Source organism: Thamnophis elegans, chromosome Z (assembly GCF_009769535.1).
Source record: "Thamnophis elegans isolate rThaEle1 chromosome Z, rThaEle1.pri, whole genome shotgun sequence".
Lineage (NCBI taxonomy): Eukaryota > Metazoa > Chordata > Lepidosauria > Squamata > Colubridae > Thamnophis > Thamnophis elegans.
In genome coordinates, this window is record NC_045558.1 from 912,242 (window position 1) to 938,732 (window position 26,491).

A 26,491-nucleotide genomic window follows, 5' to 3' on the forward strand; every position below is an offset into this window, starting at 1 on the left:
GGCCAGCGGTGGGGCGGGGAGGGAAGGGGGCGGCTCTTGCGCTCTCGGACCCGCGATCGTCCGCCAGGCTGATTCGCTGCGCGAGCCTCCGTCCGCGTAAAGTGCCTGCTCTCTCTATGTGTCTCTCTCCTGGATCCGGTAGGAAGCTCCTTCGGGTTGAAATGGGTCTGGGGGCGGCTCAAGCGGGGGAAAGGGGGGGTGAAGAAGTCCCCGCCTCCCTTCCCAGGGCTCCGTGGCTTCCTGGCGCAGCTGCTTTGCTGCGCACTCGGGGAGGAGTCTGTTAGGACCGAGGCATATTGTGTAGGGGTCTTCTCCCCCATCCCGGAGGAGGGGGTCCTGGGAGCCTGGCGCACCCCGCTGGAGTCCCTCCAAAGATCCTGTAGCCGCTTTACAAAGGGGGCTGTGGTGAAGTCCCGAAGATGGGGAGGACAGGAAATTGGGTCTGGGGTCTCTTAAGGCAGAGGGTGCTAGAGACGGATTCTGCTGGGCTCTGGGTCTTGCTCCTCCAAAGGGAGCCTGGCGGAGCGGCTATGGGAGTCACCGAGGGAGGCTGGCTGTGCAACTCACTGGGTACCGTTGGAGGGGGCAGCCCACCCCATCGAGAGGGTCCTCAGAGCGCAGCCGTGTCCTCCTGGGATGGGCAGACCCTCCCCTGAGCCCCTAACTCAAGCAGGAAGAGAGAGAGAAAAAGAAAACAGCTTTGGGTTCTGCTTTCTCCCCTCAGGGATTTTGAGGAGGGGGAGATCTGAAGTGGCCTTGGAGGAGGGATGGACGCCGCCGAGAGAGGTAAAAATCCCAAAGTTCTCCCGGATCTTTCTCTGGAAACTCTGGAGGAGGGGGAGGAGAGAAGAAGGGGGGGAAGGGAAGGAGGGAAGGAAGGAAAAAGGCATGGGAAGGAAGGAGGGATGAGGAAGGAAGGAAAAGGGAAGAGGGAAGGAAGGAAAGAGGGGAGGGATGAGGGAGGGGAGGAAAGAAAAAGGAGAGGAGTGGGAGGAAGGGGGAGGAAGGAAGGAAAAAGGAGTGAGGAAGAAGGAGGAAGGGGAAGGAAGGAAAGAAAAAGGAGAGGGACAGGAGGAAGGGGAAGGAAGGAAGGAAAAGGGAGGTGACAAAGAAGGAGGAAGGGGAAGGAAGGAAAGGGGGAGTTGAAGGAAGGAGGGTGAGGAAGGAAGGAGGGTGAGGAAGGAAGGAAAGAAAAAGGGGAGAGAGGGAAGAAAGGGGGAGGGGAGGGAGGAAGGAAGGAAAGAAAAGGGGAGGGAAGGAAGGGGGAGGGAAGGTGAAGGAAGGAGGGGGAGGGAGGGAAGGAAGGAAGGAAGGAAAGAAAAAGGTTATGGAAGGAAGGAAGGAAGGAGAGGGAAGGAAGGAGTGTTGAGGGAGGAAGGAAGGAATGAGAAAGAGGAGAAGGATCAACAACATTCCAGGGCTACAGGGGACGTCAGCATTTTGGTAAGATTGTCTTCCAAATTCCCAGGTGATCATGCCGAACTCCGGCTGATACTGGTTGGAAAGTCTGGAGGTGGGAGGAGTGCCACGGGCAACACCCTCCTTGGCCGGAAGGTGTTCGAGTCCATCTTGAGTGCAAAAACCACCACCCTGAAGTGCCAAAGCGGGCAGGGAACATGGCAGGGCACGAAGATCACTGTGGTCGACACGCCAGCCATGTTTGATGCTGATGACTACACAGAGATTGTGCGACGAGAGATCATGGCTTGCATTCAGCTCTCCTGGCCCGGCCCCCACGCCTTCATCTTGGTGACCCAAGTTGGACGCTTCACTGCCGAAGACGCGGCCGCCGCAAAATGTGTCCGGGATATCTTTGGGGCAGAATCCACCAGGCATATGATTGTCCTCTTCACCTGCGTGGAGGATTTGGGTGGAGACCCCCTGCAGGAGTACGTCCGAAACTCCGACAACAGGAATCTATGCGACCTGATCCGGCAGTGCAGGAACCGCTTCTACGGGTTCAACAACAAGGTCACAGGAGCCGAGCGGGAGAGGCAGGTCTCGGAGCTGATGGACATTGTGCAGAGAACCGTTTTCCAGAATGGCAGGAGATACTATGTCAACCGGCTATACCTGGAGCCCAACTTACGGGATGAGCACATCCGGATGTTCATAAAGCAGAACCAAGAGCAATACCGAAGAAGCATCAACCTACTTTGTCTCCTTACATTCTGTTGTGCCCTTTGCGGATTGGCATTGTCCTGGCTGAGAAATGGGTTTGTTAGGGTGTTTTCCTGCCTGGGAAATGGAGTTGTCGCAGCGTGTCGATACTTCTTCCCTTAAGCGTTCGGATCCCGACTTCGTTTTGCCTCCAGGTCATGAAAACAACACGCAGCTTGTCCTCGAGCTACGACTGCAGGAGAGCCCCAAATTTCTATGGCTATGGGAGACATTTGTGAGGGAAGCTTTGCCCCATTTTATGACCTTTCTTGTCACCGTCATTGTTCAAACTATCGTGAAGTGCATCCGGTTTCCCCATTGACTTTGCCTGTCAAATGATGAATCACGTGACCCCAGGACATGGCAACCGTCGTAAATATGAGTCAGTTGCCGAGCAGCTGAATTTTGATCACATGACCATGGGAATGCTGCAATGGTTGTAAGGGAGGAAACTGGCCTTAAGTCAGTTTTTTCAGCACCGTTGTAACTTTGAACAGTCACTAAATGAAGTGTTGTAAATTGAGGACTCCCCATAATTTTTGTTTCCCTTTCTTTAATGGAGAAGTAACCATCGCAGACATGCAGAATATGTTTTCTGTTCTGGTGTCCTCGGCGTGTCTCCTTTTTCCTTGGCCTGCCAAAAGAGGCCTGGGGGAGTGTCAGCCAGGGGTCTTCGTCACCCTTCCTGGAAGCCGGTGATAAAACTAGGTTGTCATTTGTGAAAATCTTCCTCCGTCTTTCCCAAGGGCAGCGGGATCGCGCCCCCCCCCCTTCACCAGAGTTCCCCAATGTTTCTGGCTTTGCCGACTGGCCGGGGGAGGGAGGAGAGGGAATGGTTCCATACGAGTGGCCAGCACGCACACGCATTTGCGCAACCAGTGTACATATGTGTCCGGCGCTCACTAAATGGAGGGTGTGCACATGCACTCACGTGCTGTTTCCATGGCCCGGTTGCAAACCCCTCGTGGCCCACACTTTGTGGCAGTTGTTCCTTCATAAATGGCTCTGGAATTGATACGATAAAATAAGATACAAGGTGAGTATGAGATAGAAAAAGATGGTGAGATATGTGGTGGATATGTGGTAGGTTACGATGATTACATAAGATATGGAGTGAATATGAAATAGGGCGGGGGTGCCCAACCTTTCTGAGATGGCAGCCCAGAGCAGCAGGAGGGGGGAAAGAGGGGGTGAATTTGTGGGGAAGGGCAAGTGCATGAGGCTTGCGTGAGTGGGGCTGTGGGTGCTCATGATGAAGCTCACACACGTGGAGCCACAATCTCACTTGATGAGGCTCGCGTGACTGGGGCCACGGCCACCTGGAATGAGACTCGTTCGAGTGGGGCCAAGATGCCCGGGACGAGGCTCACACAAATTGGGGTTGTGGGTGCCTGCGGGGAGGCTCGCACGACTTGGGCCACAGGCACCTGGGATGAGGCTAGTACGAATGGGGCCTCAAGCTCCCGCAATGAGGCTCGTGTGAGTGGGGCTGTGTATGCATGGGGAGGTGCATGCAGCAGCTGGCCACTAATGCAGCCTGATGATGATTAGGCCACGGACCAGTATTGGGCCGAAGGCCACAGGTTGTGGACACCTGAGATAGGGTAAGACGAAAAGAGAAGATATTGATATGGGAGGATAAGACAGAATAAGGTATGCGGTGGATATGAGATAGGAGAAGGTACTAAGACAAGACAAAATGTCACGGAGTTGTGCAGCAGCTCTCTAGAAGACATCGGAGACACTAACTAACTTGTAACATTTTAAAGACTTTTTGTCTAAGTCATGGAGATCTTTGTCATCCTCCAGAGAGAAACAATGCAAGTTAAGTCAGGCATCCGGGCACACCCTGAGGTAAAATAAAACGGCATGTAGAAGACAAGGGAAGAAAAAGGCGGGAAAAAAGGGAAACACCCCCTTTATATTTGTGGCAACCAATCGCAGCATAGATGACCTCATACATGAGTCGGAAGTCTCTCTAACTAATCAATACAAAGTTTTGTTTTGGCCCATTGTACATGTTACTAAATTCAATTCCCGAAAAGAGGAGAGGAGCTTAATTTATGTCTTTATTGCTCGAGTTCCTTTCAATCTTATCCCATTCTCAATATTATCAATCTTTATCTGCCCTGCTTGGGTTGTTCTCGGTGTATCTACAGCGATAGCAATTGCATTTATATACTGCTTCAGATTGCTTTTACATTCCTCTCTAAGAGGTTTACCGAGTCAGCCTCCTGCCCCCAACAATCCGGGTCCTCATTTTACCAACCTCAGAAGGACGGAAAGCTGAGTCGGCCCCACTGTTTCCATACCTTAAATATCTGGGGCTAGCTCAATTGTCTGAATACCCCCCCCCCTCAAGAAAGCAGCCCTTGTTACAAGTAGTCCTCAACTTACGACAGTTCATTTAGCGACTGCTCAAACTTACCACAGCATGGGGAAAATGTGACTTATGACCATTTCTCACACTTATGACCTTTGCAGCATTCCCCATGTTATCCTGATTGGCATTCGGATGCTTGACCGTGGACGGTAGCAGTGGCCTGTGGTGTGTGTGTACGCAATCCTTATTTGTGACCAAGGAAGCCGTATTCGCTTAACAACGGGGGGGGGAATTGAATGACCGCGGGGATTTAATGAACAATGGTGAGGAGAAATGTTGTAAAAGGGGGCCTCAAACTCACCTAAGAAATGTCTCACTCAGCAACATAAATCTGGGGCTCAATTGTGGTTGTAAGTCAAGGACGACCTGTATGGTATTCTATGTAACGTGTTTCACTTTGTGTAATTGATTTCCTGTGCAAAGGGGAGGATGTGTTTCTCGTACAGAATCTCTCGACTTTTCTTTTGAATTTTCCTTTGATGTGTTAATTATATAAGAGAATGCAAGTTGATGTTTGGGGTTCCCTCTGTGAAGAGAGTACCCCATTTTTATCAGATCCTTTCTGAAGAAATTGGAATAAAATAATATCGTCCAGGGGTTTGCTTAATTGGGATCGGTGGGTGCAGGGCAGGAGCCAAGGGAGGAAAGAGGGGGAGGGGGAGGAACAGGGTGAGGAGCAGAAGGGGAGGGAGAGATGGAAGAGAGGGGGGGTGGAAGGGGGAGGGGGAGGAGAGGAAGAGGGAGAGAAAGGAGGGAGGAGTTAGGGGAAGAGGAGGAGGAAGAGGAAGGAGGGGGAATTGGAAGAGAAGGAGGAAGGGGAACCAGAGGGGGAGGGAAGCGGGACAGGGAGGAGGGGAGGAGGAGATGAAGAGGGAGAGGAAGGAGGGAGAGGAGGAGGAAGAGGGAGGAGGGGGAATTGGAAGAGAAGGGGGAAGGGGAGCCAGAGGGGGAGAAGAGGGGAGGGAAGCAGGAGAATAACTTTCTAAGGGGGAGGAAGGGGAAGAGCGGGAGGAGGGAGCAGGAGGAGTGGAGAAGGAATGAGGAGGAAGAGGAAGGGGAGCAGGAGGGGGAGGTGATAACATCAACTGGTAAATAGATCTGTCTCCCTCGGTCCAAAGTCCTGTTGCTCAGTGGTCCAAAGTCCTCTTTTCTGATGAGAGCAACTTTTGCCAAAAGCACCAAAACCTGGTTCAATGCCCGTGGGATTACTGTGCTTGATTGGCCAGCAAGCTCGCCTGACGCGAACCCCAGAGAGAATCTACGGGGCATTGCCAAGAGAAAGATGAGAGACATGAGACCGAACAATGCAGAAGAGATGAAGGCCGCTATTGAAGCATCTGGTCTTCCATAACACCTCCGCAGTGCCACAGGCTGAAAGCTTCCATGCCACGCCGCATTGAGGCAGGAATTGCTGCAAAAGGGGCCCAAACCAAGTACTGAGTACATATGCATGCTTATACTTTTCAGAGGTCCGATATTGTTCTATGTACAATCCTTGTTTTATTGTTTTATTGTTTTATTGATTGCATGTAATATTCTAATTTTCTGAGATGGTGGATTTTTTATGAGCTGTAAGCCATAATCATCACAATGATGACAAATCACAGTTTGAACTATCTTGCTTTGCATGTAACGAGTCTTATCTCATATATTAGTTTCACCTTTTAAGTTGCATTAATGAAATAAATGAACTTTTGCACGATATTCTAATTTTTCGAGTTTCACCTGTAAATATTGTTTCTGTTATTGCTAAGTCCTGCGGGATTGGGCGGCCTATAAATTTAATAAATAAATAATAAATAAATAAATAAATGACGGGGCTCGAACACTAACCCCAAACTTTTTTTGAAAAGCATCTCTTGGTGACCCAGAGCTGAGATCTCTCCCCTCTTCTCTCTCCAAGGGGGCTTCCTCCCACAAGAACAACCCACCCACCCAATGCCTGATGCCCCAACCTCAAAGCTCCAGACACCACTGCTGTCCATCCTGCGACAGGAGGGTGGAGAGGATGCCCTAACGGTGGAGGCAAAAGTGAAGGGGCCTGGAAGCGGCACTCCCGCCCCTCAAAGCCCCCTCCCCTCAAAACCTCCAGGTCGACCCGATGAACTCCTGGGTGGGAAGGGAAGGACAGATTCCCCCCCCCTCAATCCTGCCCTTGCTTCTCCCACCCTCCCAGCGATGCACCGGAGTCGGGAGGAGTCGGATGGAGCCTTCGTCGTGCTCCTGGCTCGACCGAGCAACCTGAAGAAACGACGCACATGCTTCCAATCATCCTTTCTAGCTCTTTCGGATTCATTTTGGGAAGGAAGGAAGGAAGGAAGGAAGGAAGGAAGGAAGGAAGGAAGGAAGGAAGGAAGGAAGGAAGGAAGGAAGGAAGACCTTCTATCCTTTGCTCAAGCAGGAGATCCTTACCAAATCATAGAAACTTGGAAAGGGACCTTAGAGGTCATCCAGTTCAACCCCCTGCTCGGGCAGGAAACCCTAGAGACCATTTCAGACAAGTGGCTGTCCAGTCTCTCAGACATGAAGATTTCAGCTGGAGGCCCGAGGAGCTCTGGGTGAAAAAAAACACACTTTTGTTCTCAACTTCGCCCTGAGGAGGGGCTGGGCTGGATGACCTCAAGGTAGCCTTCTAGCTCTGGGATTCTGTGGTTCTAACCAATTGGAGCCTCTTCTGCTCCATTTGTCCTCCCCAGTCTGTCTCTCAGTCCCCTTCCACCCCCTCCCCACGTCCTCCTTCCCCGAGTCTCACCCCTCACCGGATACACATTTCAGCCCACCCATCCTGCCCTCCAGACAATGCAGGCAAGCCACCAGTAGAAAGCGAATGGGGGGGGGCAGAGGGCTCTGCACTGCCCGGCAATCACGTGACTGAAGAAAAGTCACCCCCCCATTCCCCCAAGCAGCCCCCGCCCCCGCCCAGTCACGTCCAATGAAATGGGAGACCCTGTTTGCTAAGAGGGGCGTTGTTCCCCCCTTATGTTTGAAATGCAGAAGGATGGCTGTTTGCGCTTCTCCCCCACACACACAACACTCGACCCTGGGGTTGCCGTTACTTATGGCAAAGGGGTGGGCAGTGGAACATGGGCTTATGTTTGAAATGCAGAAGGATGGCTGTTTGCCACTAGTCCTCATTGAGATTTGCTCTCCCGGAGAGCCCTGCTTTTCAACTGCTTTCTCCGCTCTTCGCCCCCCCTCCCTCCCCCCCTCAAGCAGTTCAGAAACGGCAGCCTAAAACTTCAGGGGAAGGGGAGAAACAGCACCCCCCCTCCTCAAGAGTTGCAAGTGACGCCCTGACCCCCGAGTGGCAGATCTGGACTGCCTAGAGGGGAGGGACGGGGGAGTCCATGTTCCACTGCCCACTCCTTTGCCATCAGTAACGGCTACCCCAGGTCGAGTGTGGTGGTGGGGGGTCTCCAATGCTTAGCGCAAACTGCCATCCTTCTGCATTTCAAACATAAGGGGAGAACAACGCCCCTCTTGGCAAACCGGGTCTCTCCCCCCCACCCCATCTCGTTGGAGGTCACACAAATGTCGCACTGAACAACAGGAAGTTTTGACTCGATTGTGGCTGCTAATCCGCAAATTACCGGTAATCCTTCTTCGCAGTTTAGCTCAGGTGTGGGTTCCTGCAATAAGTATTTAGCTTCTTTTGTGAATTTTCCACTGCTAGGGCCGTTATTGAGTTCTGCCCCATTTTACGCCCTTTCTTACCACAGCGATGAAGTGACTCGCTGCCATTGGTAAGGCAGAAAAGCAGTTGTTAAATGAGTCAGTCTTTCCCATTGCCAATAAGTCAGTTGTCAAGAGCCTCACATGACAGCAGGTATGTTACAACGGTCGTTAAGCATGAAAAACGGTCGCCAATCACTTTTCCGATGCTGTCGTAACTCACTAAATGGATGGTTCTAAATGGAGGATTACCTGTAGGGCTGTCCAGGCATGTTAAACAGGTGGCAGGTGGGGCGCATATGGGTCAGCAAAGGCAGAAAACGTCATGATAGTCACAGTCCGATTCGCAACGCAATCCACTTTCGCACCAGTGCTGTACACCAATAGTCCCCATTCGTTTGGGCACCGCGGACCGGCTTTGTAGAAGACAATGGACCTGGTGTTTGTATATATGTCTGTGTGTGTGTGTGTGTGTGTGTGTGTGTGCATGTGGTTTCACAAGCTACCTAGATTCCCCATATCCATGATGAAACTTTCTTCACTTGTGCAGACACACTTTCCAGAACCCTTGCTGTATACAAATGCACAACCACAAATTTCGAACAGCCTTTTTATTGCACATACGACCACCGGACGTTTAGAAAGGAGAACACCTTAAGAAAAATGTATCACAATAACAATGAAAAACACAATACCCACAAAGAGACCAGCAATACAATAACGATTATGCCACCAACTTCTCTCCGATTTTCTCCGGGCCATTTTGTTCCGATCTAGGAACAGCTTGATGCCTTCATCCCATAAGTTGGGCTCCAAGTACAGCTGGTTGACATAGTATCTCCCCCCGTTCGCCAAAACGGTTGTCTGCACCATCTCCATCAGCTCCAAGACCTGCCTCTCCCGCTCGGCTCCCACCGCCTTGTTGTTGAACCCACAGAAGCGGTTGCCGCACTGCTGGATCAGGTCCTGCAGATTCTTGTTGTCGGACTTTCGGACGTACTCCTGCAGGGAGTCCCCACCCAAATCCTCCACGCAGGTGAAGAGGACGATTGTGTGCCTGGCGGACTCGGCCCCAAAGATATCCCAGACACATTTTGCAGCGGTCACGTCTTCCGCGGTGAAGCGTCCCGTCTGGGTTACCAAAATGAGGACATGTGGACCCGGCCGGGAGACTTCGATGCAAGCCATGACCTCACGTCGCACAATCTCATTGTAGTTGTCAGAATCAAACATGGCTGGCGTGTCGACCACGATGACCGTCAAGCCCTGCCAGCTGCCTTGCCCCCTTTGGCACTTCAGGGTGGTGATCTTTGCTGTCAAGGTTGACTCAAACTCTCTCCGGTCGAGGATGGTGTTACCCGTGGCACTCTTCCCGCTGCCGGATTTTCCAACTAGAATTAGCCGGAGTTCCTCTGTGAGTGTTGAAGACACAGAATTGCTGAGGTCCATTAAAGAAGAGTCCTTACTGATTGCAATTGGAAATACAGGTAGTCCTCAACTTACGACCATTCATGTAGTGACCAAAGTTAGAACAGTACTAAAAAAATGGGCTCAGGACCCTTTTTCTCACTACCAACCATTTCAGGATCCCCGTGGTCACATGACCAGACTGGTTCATATTTATGACAGTTGCAGCCTCCTGGGGTCATGTGATTCCCCTTTCACGACCTTCTAACCAGCCGCATCAATGGGGAAGTCAGATTCCCTTAACAACCATGTGACTCACTTAACCACTGCAGTGATTCACAGGTCATAAAAGGGGGCAAAACTCATTTAACAAATGTCTCACTTAGCAACAGAAGTGTGGGGTTCGATTGTGGTTGTAAGTCGAGGACTACCTGCCCTCAATTTTGGCATGTTAGTGCTGATATTTTATGTCTCTGGGCCTCACTGGGTCTTTTGACTGGCCTGGGAGAATTGCTATTAGTAGTAGCCTTCACTTTACGAACAAATTATGTTGTTAAGTGAGTTTTGCTCCATTTTACAACTTTTCTTGCCACATCTGTTAAGTGAATCACTGCCGTTCTTAAATTAGCCACACGGTTGTTAAGTGAATCTTGTTTCCCCATGAACTGCTCGTGGGATGGTCGCAAAAGGGGACGACATGACCCCAGGACACTGCAACTGTCATAAATGTGAACCAGTTGTCAAGCATCCGAAGGTAAATTACTTCACCGTGGGGATGCCCCAATGGATGTCAGAGTGAAAAGCAGGCATAAGTGACGATTATTTGTTGTCATTCCGAACAGTCGAGTGTTGTAAGTCGAGGACTATCTGGATATGTGTGTGTGCGTGACCTTCACAATCTCAATTGGGTTAACAACCCCCAACTGACAAAGGGGAAATTGGGCATGACTCACAATTTGCTTAACGCCTGAAATGTTGGTTTGTCGTTTGGCCCCTGGGGAAAATCAGTGGTTGGGCAAGAGCTCTTTTGAAGGAAAGAGCAAAAGACCCATGAAGGGTCCCCCTCCCCACAAGACCCCTGTGGCCCCTCTTACCTTCTCCGCTCCTCTTCAGGGCGCTCAGAAAGCTCTGCAACGAAAGACTCGGGGTTAGAAAGGAAGAAACGCCAAGAGGGTCCATGGAGGGCGACCACGGAACGGCTTTGCCCAGACTGAGCCGGCCAAATAGCAATGCGCGACGATTCGGATTCTGTCGCTTCTCAGCCCACCCCCTTAAAGAAACAGTCCTTGGCTTTTAACCGTTCACTTAATGACCGTTCTAAGTTGTAACGGCACTGGGAAAAAAGGGACCGATGAGTCTCTTTCAACCGTTCAACCGTTGCAGCGGTCCTGCGATCGAAATTCAGACACTTGGCAACCGACTCGTATTTATGACGGTGGGGTTGTCCCAAGTTAAGGGACCTCTTTTAGCGACCTTCTCACATGCCACGTCAATGGGAAAGCTCGATTCACTTAACAACCGTATAAACGATTCTTAACAACTGCACGGATTCACTTAACAACTGGCAGCAAAGGTGGAGAAATGGCACAAAACCCATTTAACAGCTGCCTCGCTTTGCAATGGAAATTTTGGGACGTAGGTCGAGGACTAGTCTTCAATTTACAGCAGTTCATTTAGTTCATTTGAAATGAGAACAGAGCAGAATTTGGATCAGAGCTGCCAAAGTAACACTCCGTGGACTGGACACGACACCCTCTGGCCACACCTACCCCTGGTTTAGCGAAGGGGGGGAAGTATGAATACGTCACGCGACACCACCCTGACGATGTGAGTTTGACACCCCTGATTTGGATGCTTGGCAACTGACTCATATTTACGACATTAGCAGTGTCTGGGGATTCCCACTTTGTGAGCTCCTGATCCTGGATGGAACCCCAGGCCGAAGAGAAGTGACTTAAAAGGGTAGATTTGCTTCGAAATACAACGTACCTCGACGTTTTCCCGACGCTGTAGAAATGCCATTTCCCGTCTTTCACACACGATGCTTTGAAGACCTGGGTCCCTGCGAACCACAAAAACAATTACAGGTAGTTCTCAGCTTACGACCCCAATCGGGACCAGAATTTCTGTTGTTAAGTGAGACAGTTGTTAAGCGAGTTGCATGAATTGCTGCACCTGTTAACTGTTCAGTGAACTGAGCTTCCCTTTCGACTTACAACCGCCATTGAAACCAACATTCCCATTGTGAAGCGAGGCAGTTGTTAAGTGAGTCAGCCCCATTTTGACCACCTTTTCCCTGGGGTTGTTAAATGACTTGGGGGCACAGGGTGTCCTCAACTTGTGACCATTCGCTTAGCGACAAAAAGGGACATATGACCTTTCCCCACACAGTTGCTGTGGGACAGGGACACACGATTCCCCTTTTTTTGCGACCGGTTGAGCAAGCAAACCCAACAGGGAAGCCAGCCTCACTTAAGAACCATGTGATTCAGTTAAACCGCTGCCGTGATTCACTTAACGGCAGTGGCAAGAGAGGTCATCAAGCGAAGCAAAACTGATGGAACAAATGTCTCACATAACAACCAAAATGTGGGGCTCACTTGTGATCGTAGGTCGAGGACTGTGGAAGCCCCCCTCCTTTGCTAGGTCTGCCTTAACAAAATCAACCATAAACCTGGTCACTACATTGTCATACATATACATATTTACAAAGTAGACCTCAAGTTATGACCATTCATTTGGGGACTGTCGGAAGTCACAAGGTGCTGAAAAAAAACCCTGAGTAGGCCAACTGCAGAAGCCACACAATTAGCTTCTCAACTGCCTTAAGCCACGGAAATTCTGATCCCAATTCTGGGCGTAAAGGTGGATAGAATCTGGAAGGGACCTTGGAGGTCTTCTAGTCCAACCCCCTGCCCATTTACTTCCATCGTACATTTATTCACCGCCAATCTCAGCATCCAGCTGCCTTCCAACGAAAAGAACCAAAAACAAAAAAATCAGTAAGATGATATTACGAAATTTCATTTGATACGAAGCAGCTGAGTTTGTCCGTTGCGATCATCACCTTGATCAACTCGACACCTCGACTTACGGCAGTTCATGTAGTGACCATTCAACGGGACAACGGCACCAAAAACATCAGACTTGGGACTCTTGTTCGCAGGTTATGACCTTGGTCGCATCCCCGTGATCAGGGGATCAAAATTCAGACATTTGACAACAGACTCATACTTACGACCAAAGGTCAACGGGACCAGTTTTTGCAGCCTGCGGAACAGCGACATCCCAGGCTTGCGTGCATGGTGTGTGTGTAGAAAGCCAGATTCACTTAACAGCCAGTTCGCACACTGATTGACAGAGGCGATTCGCTTAACGGCAGCGGCAAAGAATGAGGCAAAACCTCCCTGAACAAACGTCTCGTTTCACAACGTACATTGTGGTCGTAAAGTCGCGCTGTAACTACCCAGCTGGGGCAATGCAAGGAAGAATCTCCCGGGCAACCCCCCCCCCCCAGCAGAGAAATGGGAAGGGGGGCTGGAGGGACTTGGGGGGGGGTCGGGGATCTGTTACAGATGGGGATTATTGCGCTCCCTGAACAAGCGCTGGAAAGGGGGGAGGGACAGACTACAAGCCAAAGGGAATCAGGCGCGGGGGGGGGGGCTTGTGTCGATGACGGTCCGACGCCCCTCAAACAGAGGGGTTTCTCCGGATAGGGACCACCGGCAAGGAGAGGGAGGGAGAGGGGAAGGGGCGGAGGGGCGGTCAGATAGATCGGATCAGCGCACGGAAAAGCTTTTGACGGGGGAGAATGGGAGAGGGGAGAGGACGCACTTCATCCGGGATTGGAGACCCCCCTGCCCTCCCCCTCCCCAAACGAGCCTGCCTTGCACCCCCTCCTCTCCCCCTACCTTGCCTGGGGCTTCCGCGCCCTCGAAAAAACTCCGAACATAGAAACGTTTTTCGTTCCGAGAAAATACCCGCAACGTGGCCGAAGGGTAAAAGTGAAAGCGAAAGCAATTAAAAGTGCGACTGTGCCGCCGTCTGGCAGCCCGCGTTGGCTTTTTCGGCCCAGGGGAGGGGGAGGCGGTCACGGGATCTCCCGTCAGGGAGAGACTCCCTCCCCTCTTCCCCTATGCCACCCCCGCAATTGGGAACCGGGCTCTTTCCGCCCCCATAACGCGATTTCACGGTGCCCCCTCCCCAGCCCCCGTTTAAGCCATCGTCCCGGGTCCACTACGTCATTTACCTCTTCAGAGATTTTCTCCGTCCGGACCGGGTTTCCTTCTGAAGGCAAACCTTGGGGAGAGGGAGAGCCCACTTCCTCCCCCGCCCCCCCCCCACACCCACCGCCCTTTCCCCTCTCCCCAACCCCAACATCGCCAGAAGAATCCGATGCAGATCCTTTTTTCAAAAGCTCTTGCGTTGTTTCCTCCCTCCCCCCCCATCCAAGATTTTTTACAAGAGGGAGGGAGGGAGAGCTCTGAACCCAGTCTGCTCCCCACCCCCACCCCGAGGGTACAGCGGTTGTGTGAGTTCAGGCATTGTGGTGGAGGTTGAGGTTAAAAACAACCCACCCCCCCCCAGTAAATCAGCGGGGCACCATATTCACAATAAATATATGCCAAGAGCGGGAGTGGGGTAGGTGGGTGAAAATTAAGAGTTTTTTAGATGGAGGTTTTTAAGAAGAGATTGGACCAACCGTGAGAAATGGTTATTGGGTCTCCTGCTCGGGCAGGGGGGTGGACTAGAAGACCTCCGAGGTCCCTTCCAAATCTGTTACACTGTGAAGAACATAGAACAGAGTTAAAAGGGAATTTAGAGATCATCTAGTCCTAGTCCAACCCCCTGTTCAAACAGGAGACACTGAATCACAGAGTTGGAAGGGACCTTGAAGGTCTTCTAGTCCGGTCTCTTCTTGAAAGCCTCCAGTGATTCCATCATTCCTTGTCTGGCCTTCATGCTTGACCCCCTCCTTTCTGTGGCAACCCCTCCAATATTGGAACAAGGCTATCCGGTTTTCCCTGGTACTTCTCTCCTCTAGATTAGCCCTGCCCAATTCCTGTAACTGCAGTACTCTAGGTGTGGTCTTACTAGGGCTTCACAGAGTGGTTGTAGTACCTCACGTGATCTTGATTGTATCCCCCATTAATGCAATTTAGGATTGTGTTGGCTTTCTTGGCTGCCGCTGTACACTGCTGGCTCCTATTTAGCTGGTTGTCCACTAAGACTCCAAGATCCCTCTCACAGTCACTGCTATTAAGCCTGGTTTCACCCAGTTCATATGTGGACTTTGGGTTTTTCTTGCCTAAGTTAGGACTTTACTTTTCTCTACATTGAACTTCATTTGGTTAGATAGGGCCCAGTGTTCAAATCTGTCAAGATCCATCTGGATCTTGAGCCTATCTTCTAGGTGTTAGCTATTCCTGCCAGCTTAGTGAAGATGTTGAAGAGTACTAGGCCTAAGACAGAATCTTGTAGTATCCCACTACTCTCCTCTCTCCATGTAGACTTGGACCCATTAAGGACTACTTGTTGAGAATGGTATGTCAGCCAGTTGCAAATCCATCTGGTGGTGAAGCTGTCTATCCCACTTTTTTCGAGCTTACAAAGAAGTAGGTTGCGATCTACTTTGTCAAATGCCTTCCTGACGTCTATTATGTCCACAGTATTTCGCTGGTCTACTAATTTAGTCACTATGTTACTATATCTTAAGTTACAGCATGGCGCAGAGGATTGAGACCATATGTTAAGTTACAGCATGTTCCATTTATTATTTGGTTGAATACAGAAGAATCTGGTCAACTAACAGTCAGCACTAAATTAGCGGGAGAGAAAAGTCAGCAGAATTCAAAATCAGGTGGACAGATCTCTTGTCGGCAGGATGGGACTCAAGACTCATGACAGCCTCGACCTCTTCCTCAGGCTCAATCTGGTCATTTACATCAGGGGTCCCGGGGGCTGTGGAACAGCATGCCAGAAACCGGTTCTCAGAAAGAAGCAAAGCCGCATCTGCAGGATGCAGATGGCAGGTGAAAACACGGCTCCTTCGGTGTGCGGAAAAACCTCTCTCTACAGAAGCAGTCCCTGGGGCCCAAATGGTTGGGGTCCCGTGATCTACATGAACTTAAGACTAGCCCCCTTCCCACATTCAGATCAGAAGATTTGTCCCAAAGATGTTGAACGAAAGAAGACTTAAGATAGTTCGACTACAATATATATTAAGATTACAAAGGCGGTAGTGATGATTGCAGCCATTAAAATTTTTTCTTTCCAATTCAACGCATTCTCTGCCATTTTTCGGGCTTCTTTGTTCTTCGCCAGGACAGCTTTGACAATGCCATCCGTCAGGTTGGGCTCCAAATACAGCTGGTTGGTGTAGTACCCACCTCCGTTCTCTGAAATGGTTCTCTGCACAATCTCCATCAGCTCCGAGACCTGATTATCCCGCTCGGATCCCATAGCCTTGTTGTTGAACCCATAGAAGCGGTTCCGGCATTGCTGGATCACATCCCGTAGATTTTTGTTGTCGGAGTTTTGGACGTACTCATGCAGGGGGTCCCCACCCAAATCCTCCACGCAAGTGAAGAGGACAATCGTGCGCCTGGTGGATTCTGCCCCAAAGATATCCTGGACGCACTTCGCAGCAGCCGCGTCTTCGGCAGTGAAGCGTCCCACCTGGGTCACCAAGATCAAGGCGTGGGGGCCAGGCCGGGAGAAGTCAATGCAAGACATGACCTCCCGCCGCACACCCTCACTGTAATCGTCGGAATCGAACATGGCTGGTGTGTCGACCACGTAGATTGTCTTGCCCTGCCAGCTTCCCTGTCCCCTTTGGCACCTCAGGGTGGTGATTTTTGCCGACAAGATGGACTTAAACAACTTCTCTCTGAGGATGGTGTTGCCCGTGGCACTCTTCCCACCGCCAGACTTTCCGACCAGGATGAGCCGGACTTCGGCATCGTCCCCTGGGAGTTTGGAAGACAGGGGGACAGTGTTAGGGCAGAGTGTAGTTACACTGCTCAATGGAATTCAGTTCATGTATTCAACTATTGACAGAGAGAGGGGAGAGGGAGGGGGAGAGAGGGAGAGAGAGAGAGGGAGAAAGAGATGGTAGAAATAGAGGTGGGAAGGTGGGTGGGGAGAGAGAGATGGATGATAGGATAGATGGTTGATAAGAGAGAGATAAAGAGACAGACAGGATAGATGGATGGATGGATGATAGATAGACACACAGGATAGATAGATATAGATGGATGTGATAGAGATGGATGGATGATAGGATAGATGAATGGATGAGAGATACACAGACAGGATAGATAAATATGGATGGATGGATAGGATACATAGCTAGATAGATGGATGGTGGATGGATGATAGAATAGATGGATGATAGAGAGAGAGATAGACACATACAGGATAGATAAAGATGGATGGATGGATGTGATAGAGAGAGGGGGTAAAAATAGGGGTGGGTGGGTGGGTAGAGAGAGATGGATGGATGGATGGATGGATGGATGGATGATAGAGAGAGGTGGACACAGATAGGATAGATAAATATGGATAAATGGATGGGATAGATGATAGATAGATAGATAGATAGATAGATAGATAGATAGATAGATAGATATAGATGATAGAATAGAATAGAATAGAATAGAATAGAATAGAATAGAATAGAATAGAATAGAATAGAATAGAATAGACAGAGTGAGCATATCCGGCTTCCCTCTTGACTTTGCTGATCAGAAGGTCGCAAAAGGGGATCACATGACCCCGGGACACTGCAACCGTCATAAGTACAAGTCAGTTGCTGAGCATCTGAATTTGGATCCTGGGACCCCGGAGACTCTAGGGACGCTGCCATGGTTGTACGTGTGGAGAAAACGTCCTCTCTGTGGGTTGTGATTGTGTTACCTACCTGCTAAGCCTCTCCGCTCCACGGTGGCCTGAAAGATTAAGGGGGGGGGAGAGAGAGAAATGGAAAATTAGGAGTGGCTCCTGTAGGATAATCCACAGAGAGGCAGTGGGTGGGAGGTTTGAGACGGAGGAAAGGAGGGACGAAGGCAGGGAAGGGAGGTGAAGTGTCCCTGGGAAAGTGGCATCACAGTCAGGAATTGGACCCAACTGGGAGCTGGGAAAAGGATTGACCAGGAATGAAGGAAGAAGGAAGGGAGGGAAAGAAGGGAGGGAGGAAAGAAGGGATGGAGGGAGGGAAGAAGGAAGGAAGAAAAGGGACGGAGGGAAGAGAAGGAAGGAAAGAAGGGACAGAGGGAAGGAAAGAAAGGGAGAAAAGGAAGGAAAGGAGAGAGGGAGGAAAGAGGAAGGGAGGAAAGAGGGAGGAAATTGGGAGGAAGGAAGGAGTAGGAGGTGAAAGAAGGAAGGAAGGAAAAGGGGAGGGACAGAGGAAAGGGAAGAGGGAAATAAGGGAGGGAGGGAAGAAGGAAGGCAAGAGGGAAAGGAGGGAGGGAAGAAATGAAGGAAGGAGAGAGGGAGGGAGGAATGGGAAAAGGTAGAGAGGAGTGGAAGACAAAGGAGAGAGAGAGGAAGAGAGAAATAAAAAATCTGGAAGAGAGAAAGGGAAGGGAAGGGCTTTTTCCCAGCTAGCCATGCTCTGCTCCAGAAAGTTCTAGATTCCCGGCCCCGGGTGCAAAGAAGGAGAGAGACTGGCTGGGTGGGTGGGTGGGGCTGGGGGGCAACAAACCAGGAGGGGGAGCCCACCCCAGAGACCCTGGAGGATAATGCGGAGGGGGGGGGGCACATGGGAAAAGAGGTTGGCATCCCCTCCTTCCAAGGCGCTGGAATCAAACTCAAGGCGCTGGGAAGACAAGCGTGGAGCCGCCTGGGGCTGCCCCTTCGCCAGAGCCCCCTTTCGCCCAAAGGAGGAGGGGGCCATTTAGGCACTCCTGACTTTGGGAAAGGAAGGGCCGGGACCCTCCCTTGGAGACTGCATCCCATTCTTCTCCCATACCTACCTGGCAAGGGTCGTCGAACGACTGATAGGCCATTTCTTCCTTCCTTCCTTTTCTCTCCTTCGTTCTCTTATCTCTTTCGTTCTCTTCTCCTTCCCTTCTTCCTTTTCCTTTTTTGCTCTCCTTCTTTCTCTCTTCTCCTTTTTTCCTTCCTTCCCTTCCTCTTCCCGTCTCCTTCCTTCTCTCCTTCTTTCTTCCCGCCTTTCTTTTCCCTTCTCTCTCTCCTTTCTTTTCTTCTCCTTCCTTCTTTCCCTGCCTTCTCTTCTCTTCCTTTCTCTATCTCCTTCCTTCTCTTCTTTCTTCTTCCCTCCCTCCTTTTCCCTTCTCTCTTTCTTCTTTCCTTTTTTCCTTCTTCCTTTCTCTTCCCTCTCCTTCCTTCTCTTCTCCTCTTCCCTTCTCTATCTCCTTCCTTCCTTTTCTCTCTCCTTCCTTCTCTTTCCTTCTCTTCTCTCTCCTTCCTTCTTTTCTCCTCTTCCCTTCTCTATCTTCTTCCTTCTTTTTTTCTTCTCTCTCCTTCCTTCACATCTCTTCCTTTCTCTTCTCTCTCTTCTCCTTCTTGCCTCTTTCTCTTCTCTTCCTTGGACAGTGGGATCTCTGTAACATCAGAAGGAGGAGGGGGAGTCACAGCGTCACCATGGCAATCTCCGAAGACAAAGGAGGGTTGCCTCTACCCCACCTGGGGACTCATCACTTCCCCAGACCCCAAAGGCCTGCTCATGACATCCCCCCACCTGGGCTCACACTGTTCCCCCCCCCCCCGCAAAGAAAACTTGGGCTGGAGCCAAAGGACAATTTTCATTTCATCTAGCTCAAGCTAGATGATCTCTTGAGGTCCCTTCCCACTCTGTGATTCTGTTCTGTCGAAAAGTAAAACAGCACATCAGTTCCAGGGCTGGAAGGGACCTCAGAGGTCATCTAACCCAACCCCCTGCTTGAGCAGGAGACCTTTACCAAATCATAGAAAGACAGAGTGGGAAGGGACCTTGGAGGTCATCTAGTCCAGCCCCAAGTCAAGCAGGAGACCCTTGCAGAATCACAGACTTGGAAGGGACCTCCGGCCCTATGGAACATCTCCGATCTCCCTGTGGAGATCCGGACCTTTACTACTCTCCCGGCCTTCCGCAAAGCGGTTAAGACCTGGCTCTTCCAGCAGGCCTGGGGCTGTTGATTTATCCAGCCCCATTTTATGTTATGAATGTTGTGTGATTTTAATGTCTGTATTTTTTTAATTTTTATATGTTCCCCCTCCCTGCTTTATCTGTAAGCCGCCCTGAGTCACTCGAGAGTGGGCGGCATACAAGTCCTAATAAACTAAACTAAACCTTGGAGGTCATCTAGTCCAACCTGGGCAGAATTTAGCTGCTAAAGGTATGAGGGGAGGGGTGTCCCCTGGGGCTCCAGTGGCTTATTTTATTATCCCCGGGCTTCAGCTTTGGGGGCAGGGGCGAGGAGGGGATAAAAATTTTCTCTCTTACATTCCGGGGACTTTCTCCTCTGCCCGGGCTTCTGGCCACCTACAGAAAGCTCTTTCGCAGCTTCCGGTTACTAGAACCTGGCAGGTGGATTCCTGAGACTCGGTTCCTTGGGGCCGTGGGGTGGGTGGGTTGGGGGGTCCCAAGTAACAACGGATGGGTTAACAGGAAGATGCCCCCCTCCAGTTGTAGAGCCTGGGGGAGCTCCGTCCCCTAAAGGGGGGGGGGGCTTCGTCCCTGAAGACCCCGGGGCGAGGGATGTTCCCTAAGATTCCGGGATGGGAAGCTATACCCCTAAAGACCTCAAGGGGGGCTATGTCCCCTAAGACTCCGGGGGGGGCTACGTCCCCAAAGTCGTAGCGGGGGGAAGGGAGAATCTACGCCCCTGTAGGGCTGTGGACCCTCCTCGTCCCGCTTTGCAAACGATCGACACGTTTCCCCTCTCATCCCCCCGCCCGCCTCACCGCCCATCTCCCCCTCCCCAGACCGGCTGAGACCCCCGGTCCGACCTACCTGACCTCGGCCACCGGTTCCTCCTCTGTGGGGGGGGGGGGGCGCCTCGGTTGGAAAGCGAAAGCCGGAGTGGGGGGGGAGCGATTCCGCCCCTCCGACAAACTTTGGCGACCCGCGAAGCTGCGGCCGCAGGAGAGGGCGCTGGGAGCCCCCAAACCCAACCCCACCCGCAGAAAGAAGAAGAGCCGGGGCTGGGTGGAAAGTGGGTCGGGGGGAGATCCAGGCTCCGCCACCTTTCAAAGAATAACCGAGCGCTTCCAGCTACGTTTTCTGAAAAGTTCCGATGGGAAACGCCCCGCTTGCTCGCCTCTGCCTCCCCCACCCCCGCGATCGGAGGCGGGACGGGCGCCTTCGGCGGGGGGGGGGGGAGAGACAGGGCTTTGACGAAGTCTGGTTGGTCAACTCAGCGTCCTGCTTGAGTTGGGGGAGGGGGAGAGGGGAGGTCGGACTAGATGATCTCCGAAGTCTCTTCCGAGTCCCGACTATTATTCCGTCAGGGTCTCCTGCTGGAGCATGGGGTCGCGCTAGATGACCTCGGAGGTCCCTCCCGGCTCTGTCATTCTGTAAGGGTTTCCTGCTTGAGAAGGGGGTCAGACTAGATGACCTCCGAGGTCCCTTCCAAGTCTATCATTCCCCCCTCCCACGCCTCTTCCCAGTGACCCGATCTGCCCTTTCAGGGACGGGGGTCGCTTGGTATGAAATGAGGGGGTCTGTTTCTCCACCCCGCCCAGCCCCCAATTGTAGGCCGCCCCTTTTCAACTCGGGAGGCTGGGGAGGGGTCGCTCTATGCAAAAGTTGAACCACAATGATTTAAAATTAAAATTTAAAACTAAAATTAAGTAAAGTATAAACTAAAGTAAAGTAATATAAAGGGTATTTGCGGTCAACGACCCCGCAGCAACCCGTGAGCGGACGCGGGCCGCCGGCGCCTTTCTTTCCGCGCATGCGTGTGTGTATACGTGTATGTTGAGTGAGGGGGGGGAATCGCTTTCTTTCAAGCACGTGATTTCCAAACAAAGCAGCCGCCACAAACACTTTCGCTTTCGCCCTCTCCCCCACCCCCCCGCCGCTTCCAGCTCGCGCAGCCGCAGAGAGGACAGCCTGGAAGCATCTGTAAAAACCCCTGTGATAGAAAACTTTCGCGCTACGGCTATTGCTATAACTTTCCCTTATTGCAACGGGGCGTTTTTGGGACCCGACGCAAGTTTTGGATCGCGGCCCCCACGCGCGCGCTCCCCGTGGGCTTCGCTGAAAGCACGTGTCTTCGGGAAAAAGACCCCCCCTCCCGCTCCCCCTCTTTCGGTTCTGCCAAAGCTATTTGCCAAGGTGGCGCAGTGGTTAAATGCAGCACTGCAGGCTACTGCTAGATCAGCAGGTCAGCGGTTCAAATCTCACCGGCTCAGGGTTGACTCAGCCTTCCATCCTTCCGAGGTGGGTGAAATGAGGACCCAGATTGTTGGGGGCAATATGCTGACTCTCTGTAAACCGCTTAGAGAGGCCTGAAAGGCCTATGAAGCGGTATATAAGTCTACTGCTATTGCTATTGCTATTTCTGTGCGGCGATAGGTGGACAGACAAGCGACTCGCGGACCTTCCTTGGAGCAAAGAGAAGCGGTGGTGGCGGAGACCCACCCACCCACTCACCCCGGCTTGCCTCACCTCACTCCCCCTCCGCCAGAAAGAGGCACTCAGGTTGGTGTCTGTCCGGTGGAGACTCTCTGGGGAGAGAAAGAGAGGAGGGGGATACGGAGATGAGGGTCCCGTCGCTTTCCGCGTCAACGGATCTCCCCCCCTCCCTGCCTCATTTCCTGAAAAACTCTCCAAAGGTCCACAAAATTGAAGGGCTGCCTGGTAGGGGGAGAGGGGGTTGGACTAGATGACCTTACAAGGTCCCTTCCGACGGTTGATCTGTAAAATGAGCTGGGGGGGAGGGCGCAGGATCAGTGGGGGAGGGCCCTAACTGGGTGGGGGTCGGAGACTTCTTGGTTGATTCTGGGTTTTTTCCCCTCCCTCCCTTTTTCTTTGCTTCCTTGTTTCCTTCCTTTTCTCCCTCTATGCCCCCTCCCCATCTCCTTCCTTCCTTCCTCTCTCCTTATTTCTCTCCCTTCTTTCCTCCCTTCCTATCTCCTCTTCCTCCTTCCCTCCCTTTCCTTATTTCCCTCCTTTCTTTCCTCCCTATCTCCTCCCTCCCTACTTCCTTCTTGCCTTCCTCCCTCCCTCATTTCTCTCCCTCCTTCTTTCCTTCCTTCCTATCTCCTCTCTCCCCTCCCTCCCTCCTTCCCTCTCTCCCTCCCTCCTTCCCTCCCTTCCTGTCTCCTCCCTCCCTCCCTCATTTCCTTCCTTCTTTCTTCATCGGTTCAAATCTCACCGGCTCAGGGTTGACTCAGCTTTCCATCCTTCCGAGGTGGGTAAAATGAGGACCCAGATTGTTGGGGGCAATATGCTGACTCTCTGTAAACCGCTTAGAGAGGGCTGAAAGGCCTATGAAGCGGTATATAAGTCTACTGCTATTGCTATCTCCTCCCTTCGCTCCCTCCTTCCCTTCCTCCCTCTCTGTCAGCCTCTGTTTTGCTGCTTGCTTTTCAGCTGCCATTGAAAGGGGGAGGGAGGACATGGTATTTGGGTGGGGGAAATAATCTGTACAGGAGGACTGTTAATTGGGATTTGTTCTCACCATTCGTTTGCACATGTGGAAGGAGGGGAGTTTCCCGCCAAGGACAACTGTCTGGCATACCAACCTGATGATGATTTTGGAAGATGTTTCCCACCTGACAGCTGTGGGGTGTACTGATTGGACTATGGGATGGGGTTACCAAGGGGAGGGGAATGAATCATTTATTGATATCTATTGCTTTCGCGCCCTTTTGCTCAGATCCAGCTTTGCTTAGCTTCTCATTACTTATAATCAGTAAAAGTACACTTAATTCTGCAAAATGGAGTTGAGTGGTTTCTTTCTTGGTTATTAAGTGAAGGAGCCGTGACACTCCCTCTCTTATTTCCCTCCCTCCTTCTTTCCCTCCTCCTTCCCTCGCCTCCCTCCCCCTTCTTCCTTTCTTCCTTCTTCCTTTCCTTATTTTCCTTCATCTCTTTCTTCCTCCCTCCCCCCATCCTTATTTCCGCCCACTGATTTCTCCCTGGGTCCACTGGGGTTGGGGGTAGGGAGACTCCCTGGCTGACTCTGTTTTCTGCTTCTCACACAGAAACTTTTAGATTTGTGCTGTGCAATTTCTCTGGAAATGTCTGAACATATCCAAGGTAAGTCTTCCCCGGATGGGAGAGTACATGTAGATCTCGACTTACAACCAAAATGGAGTCCAAAATTTTTATGTCATTAAGTGAGGCATTTGTGGAAGCGAGTTTTTCCCCCCTTTAATGACTTTCCTTGCCCCCACCTTGTGAATCGCCACAGTTTAAGATGGGCTAGATTTAGATTGCTTGTGAGCTCACCGGGATTCATGACTTATGATGCCTTTCACTCCTCCCTTGGGCTCAGCCGGGACATCTCCCACAAATGATGGATGGATTGATGGAGGTAGGTAGATATGGAAAGAGAGACAGAGAGAAATGAGAGAAAAAGAAAGAAAGAAAGAAGGAAGGAAGGAAGGAAGGAAACAAGGAAAGAAAAGAAAGAGAAAGGGAGATTCCAAGTGCCAGGAAAACTAGGAAGTTCAGCAGTTCAAATGAGTAACAAGATTGATTGCCAGCTTAAGCTCACTATAAGAATCTGACCTATTAATGTTCAAGGGAAACGAGCGGGAGAGAAGAAAGGCATTTGTTGTGGGTTGGATTGAGATCGCACTCAGGGATTCATGACTGATAACGCCTTTGACCCCTCCCTCAGGCAACAGCCTACTCATCTACAATGCTCCTGACTGGTCCCCTTCTTGTCTCTTCTCCCCCTTTCGGTTGTAGAGCAGGAACGGAGGATCGTCCTGGTGGGCAAAACCGGCAACGGGAAAAGCGCTACGGCAAACACAATCCTGGGAAAGCACGTCTTTGAATCCAAGATGGCTTTCGTTTCCGTCACTCAGAGTTGCCAAAAGGAGGAGGCCGAGGTGAATGGCAGGAAGGTGGTGGTCGTGGACACGCCCGGATTCCTCGACACCGGGCGTCCCAAGCGAGAAACAGCCAACGAAGTGAGCAAGTGCGTGAAGTTTTGCTCCCCGGGTCCCCACGTCATTCTGCAGGTGATTCGTCCTGCCCGTTTCACCTAAGAGGAGAAGGAGGTGGCTCGCTTGATCAAGGAGATCTTCAGCCTGAAGGCCAAGCAATACATGATCCTCTTGTTCACCCGGAAAGAAGATCTGGAAGGAAAGGCTCTGAAGGACTTCATCGACCAGGGGAACGTTGGGCTGAAGGAGCAGGTGTACAATTGTGGGGGCCGCTTCCTGGCTTTCAACAACAAGGCCGAAGGAGCAGAACGAGAGGCTCAGGTGAAGGAATTGATGACCATGATTGATGAGCTGGTGAAGGAGAACAAAGGGGCTCCTTGCTACACGGAAGAGATGATGAGGGCCGACAAAGAGAACTTCAAGAATAACAAAAACTTTTCCTGGTTGTGTCCCTTGGTTTAGGGGACACCCCCCAAAAAATTATCTCTGAGCCTCGGCCTCACGATGGCAACTTGGCAAAAGGTCCCCACTCTGCTCTTCTCCCTTCGGCTTTCCGCTTCCCTCCAGAAAACCCACATGAGAAATTGGTAGCAGAGTCTCCCCGATCCAATTCGGTCTCCCGAGAACCTGGTTTCTCCCCTCGGGTGAAAGGACTCCCTTCTTTCTTTCATTCTTTCCATCCTTCCTTCCCCTCCCTCCCTCTTTCCTTCCCTTCCTCCTTTCCTTGCTTCGTTCTTCCCTTTCTTCCTCATTCTTTCCTTCCTCTTTCTTTCCTTTCCATCTTCCCTCCTTCCCCCCTCTTTTCCTTCCTCTCACTCTCCCTGCCCTTTTGCTCATAGTAGCAAAATCTTGAAAACATTTCCCTTTTGCTCCCTCTGGCACCAAAAAGCATCAAGGCAGGACATCCTTGGGGTATTTCTTCACCCCTTCCCATTTTCCTAATTTATGTTTTCTATGTCTGCCACCTGTTTTCTACATCACAATAAATATATTCATGTTTTCCTCTACATCACAATAAATCTCCTCACTTATCAAAAAGGTTGTGTGGGGTTTGTGTTTGTGTGTGTGGTGTGGGGGGGGTCAGAGAGTTCGTGTTTGCTCTTTGCAAACATTTAGTAGCAGGTGCCATGAAATCTGGGGGGTGGGCGGATGGGAGGAGGGATGCTTCAGGCTCTCCGAGATGGGCTTCAAGAACACCCGGATGGGAACGGAAACAACCCGCTCTTAAAACATTCTCGTGTGAATTTGATTGGACGGGGCAGCCCAGTGGTGGAAGGCAAGTAAAGGAAGGAACAGTTAAGACTTGGGGGATTTGGGTGCGCGATTTTCAGTTCTGGCTTTGCCTTGTTGTAATTCACTTGACTTGATAAAGGAAACGATACCTTTATCGATGAATGGAGTTTTTACTTAAGTCTGACCCAGGGACACTGGTGAAGGTGGTCCACTCAGCCCAATCGGCACCATGCCACGATGCACTTAAAAGGCAGAGGGGAGGGGAAATACAGGTAGTCCTCAACTTACAACAGTTCCCTTAGTGACCGTTAGAAAAAATGGAGTTACAACCACTTTCACATTTACGTCTCTGGCAGCATCCCTGTGGTCATGTGATCAAAATTCAGATGCTGGCAAACAGACTCCTATTTATGACGGTTGCAACATCTTGGTGTTGCATGATCCCCTTTTGCAACGTTGTGACAAAGAGGGAGCCTGATTTGCTGAACAGACAGAGGATTAACTTCACAACTGCAGTGATGTAGGGTTTTTACAGTGAATCATCTGAATGGTCCTTAGAACTGAGGT

General features: G+C 51.1%; 2 protein-coding genes and 1 pseudogene across 3 annotated transcripts; 1 reads left to right on the forward strand and 2 right to left on the reverse strand.

Moving 5' to 3' along the window:
* Positions 1–23: 23 nt before the first annotated feature.
* Positions 24–25,419, forward strand: LOC116520549 (annotated as a pseudogene).
* LOC116520590 (GTPase IMAP family member 2-like) lies at positions 8,826–13,920 on the reverse strand. Of its 2 annotated transcripts, none has more exons than XM_032234858.1 (4): positions 13,872–13,920; positions 11,612–11,684; positions 10,717–10,750; positions 8,826–9,627 (listed from the first exon to the last, which is right to left on the reverse strand). In XM_032234858.1, the coding sequence occupies exons 2-4, from the start codon at positions 11,642–11,644 to the stop codon at positions 8,870–8,872; spliced, it is 825 nt and encodes a 274-aa protein (XP_032090749.1). In that variant the 5' UTR covers positions 11,645–11,684; positions 13,872–13,920; the 3' UTR covers positions 8,826–8,869. The 2 variants fall into 2 exon arrangements, with proteins under 2 accessions (XP_032090749.1, XP_032090748.1); XM_032234857.1 differs by lacking the exon at positions 13,872–13,920 and adding an exon at positions 13,534–13,736.
* Positions 15,380–18,702, reverse strand: LOC116520594 (GTPase IMAP family member 2-like). The gene is made up of 3 exons (XM_032234865.1): positions 18,598–18,702; positions 17,544–17,571; positions 15,380–16,590 (listed from the first exon to the last, which is right to left on the reverse strand). Exons 1-3 carry the CDS (start codon positions 18,628–18,630, stop codon positions 15,818–15,820), a joined length of 834 nt encoding a protein of 277 aa, XP_032090756.1. The 5' UTR covers positions 18,631–18,702; the 3' UTR covers positions 15,380–15,817.
* Positions 25,420–26,491: the final 1,072 nt, after the last annotated feature.

Bases quoted from the DNA above. Each gene is read 5' to 3' on its own strand.
- LOC116520594 (XM_032234865.1), bottom strand. From the start codon at position 18,630: ATGGCCTATCAGTCGTTCGACGACCCTTGCCAG. The intron at 17,572-18,597 runs GTAGGTATGGGA...TTAATCTTTCAG, and splicing joins CGTTCGACGACCCTTGCCAG to GCCACCGTGGAGCGGAGAGG. The intron at 16,591-17,543 runs GTAGGTAACACA...CCAAACTCCCAG, and splicing joins GGAGCGGAGAGGCTTAGCAG to GGGACGATGCCGAAGTCCGG.
- LOC116520590 (XM_032234857.1), bottom strand. From the start codon at position 13,574: ATGTTCGGAGTTTTTTCGAGGGCGCGGAAGCCCCAGGCAAG. The intron at 11,685-13,533 runs GTAGGGGGAGAG...TGTGGTTCGCAG, and splicing joins GCGCGGAAGCCCCAGGCAAG to GGACCCAGGTCTTCAAAGCA. The intron at 9,628-10,716 runs GTAAGAGGGGCC...CAACACTCACAG, and splicing joins CCTGAAGAGGAGCGGAGAAG to AGGAACTCCGGCTAATTCTA.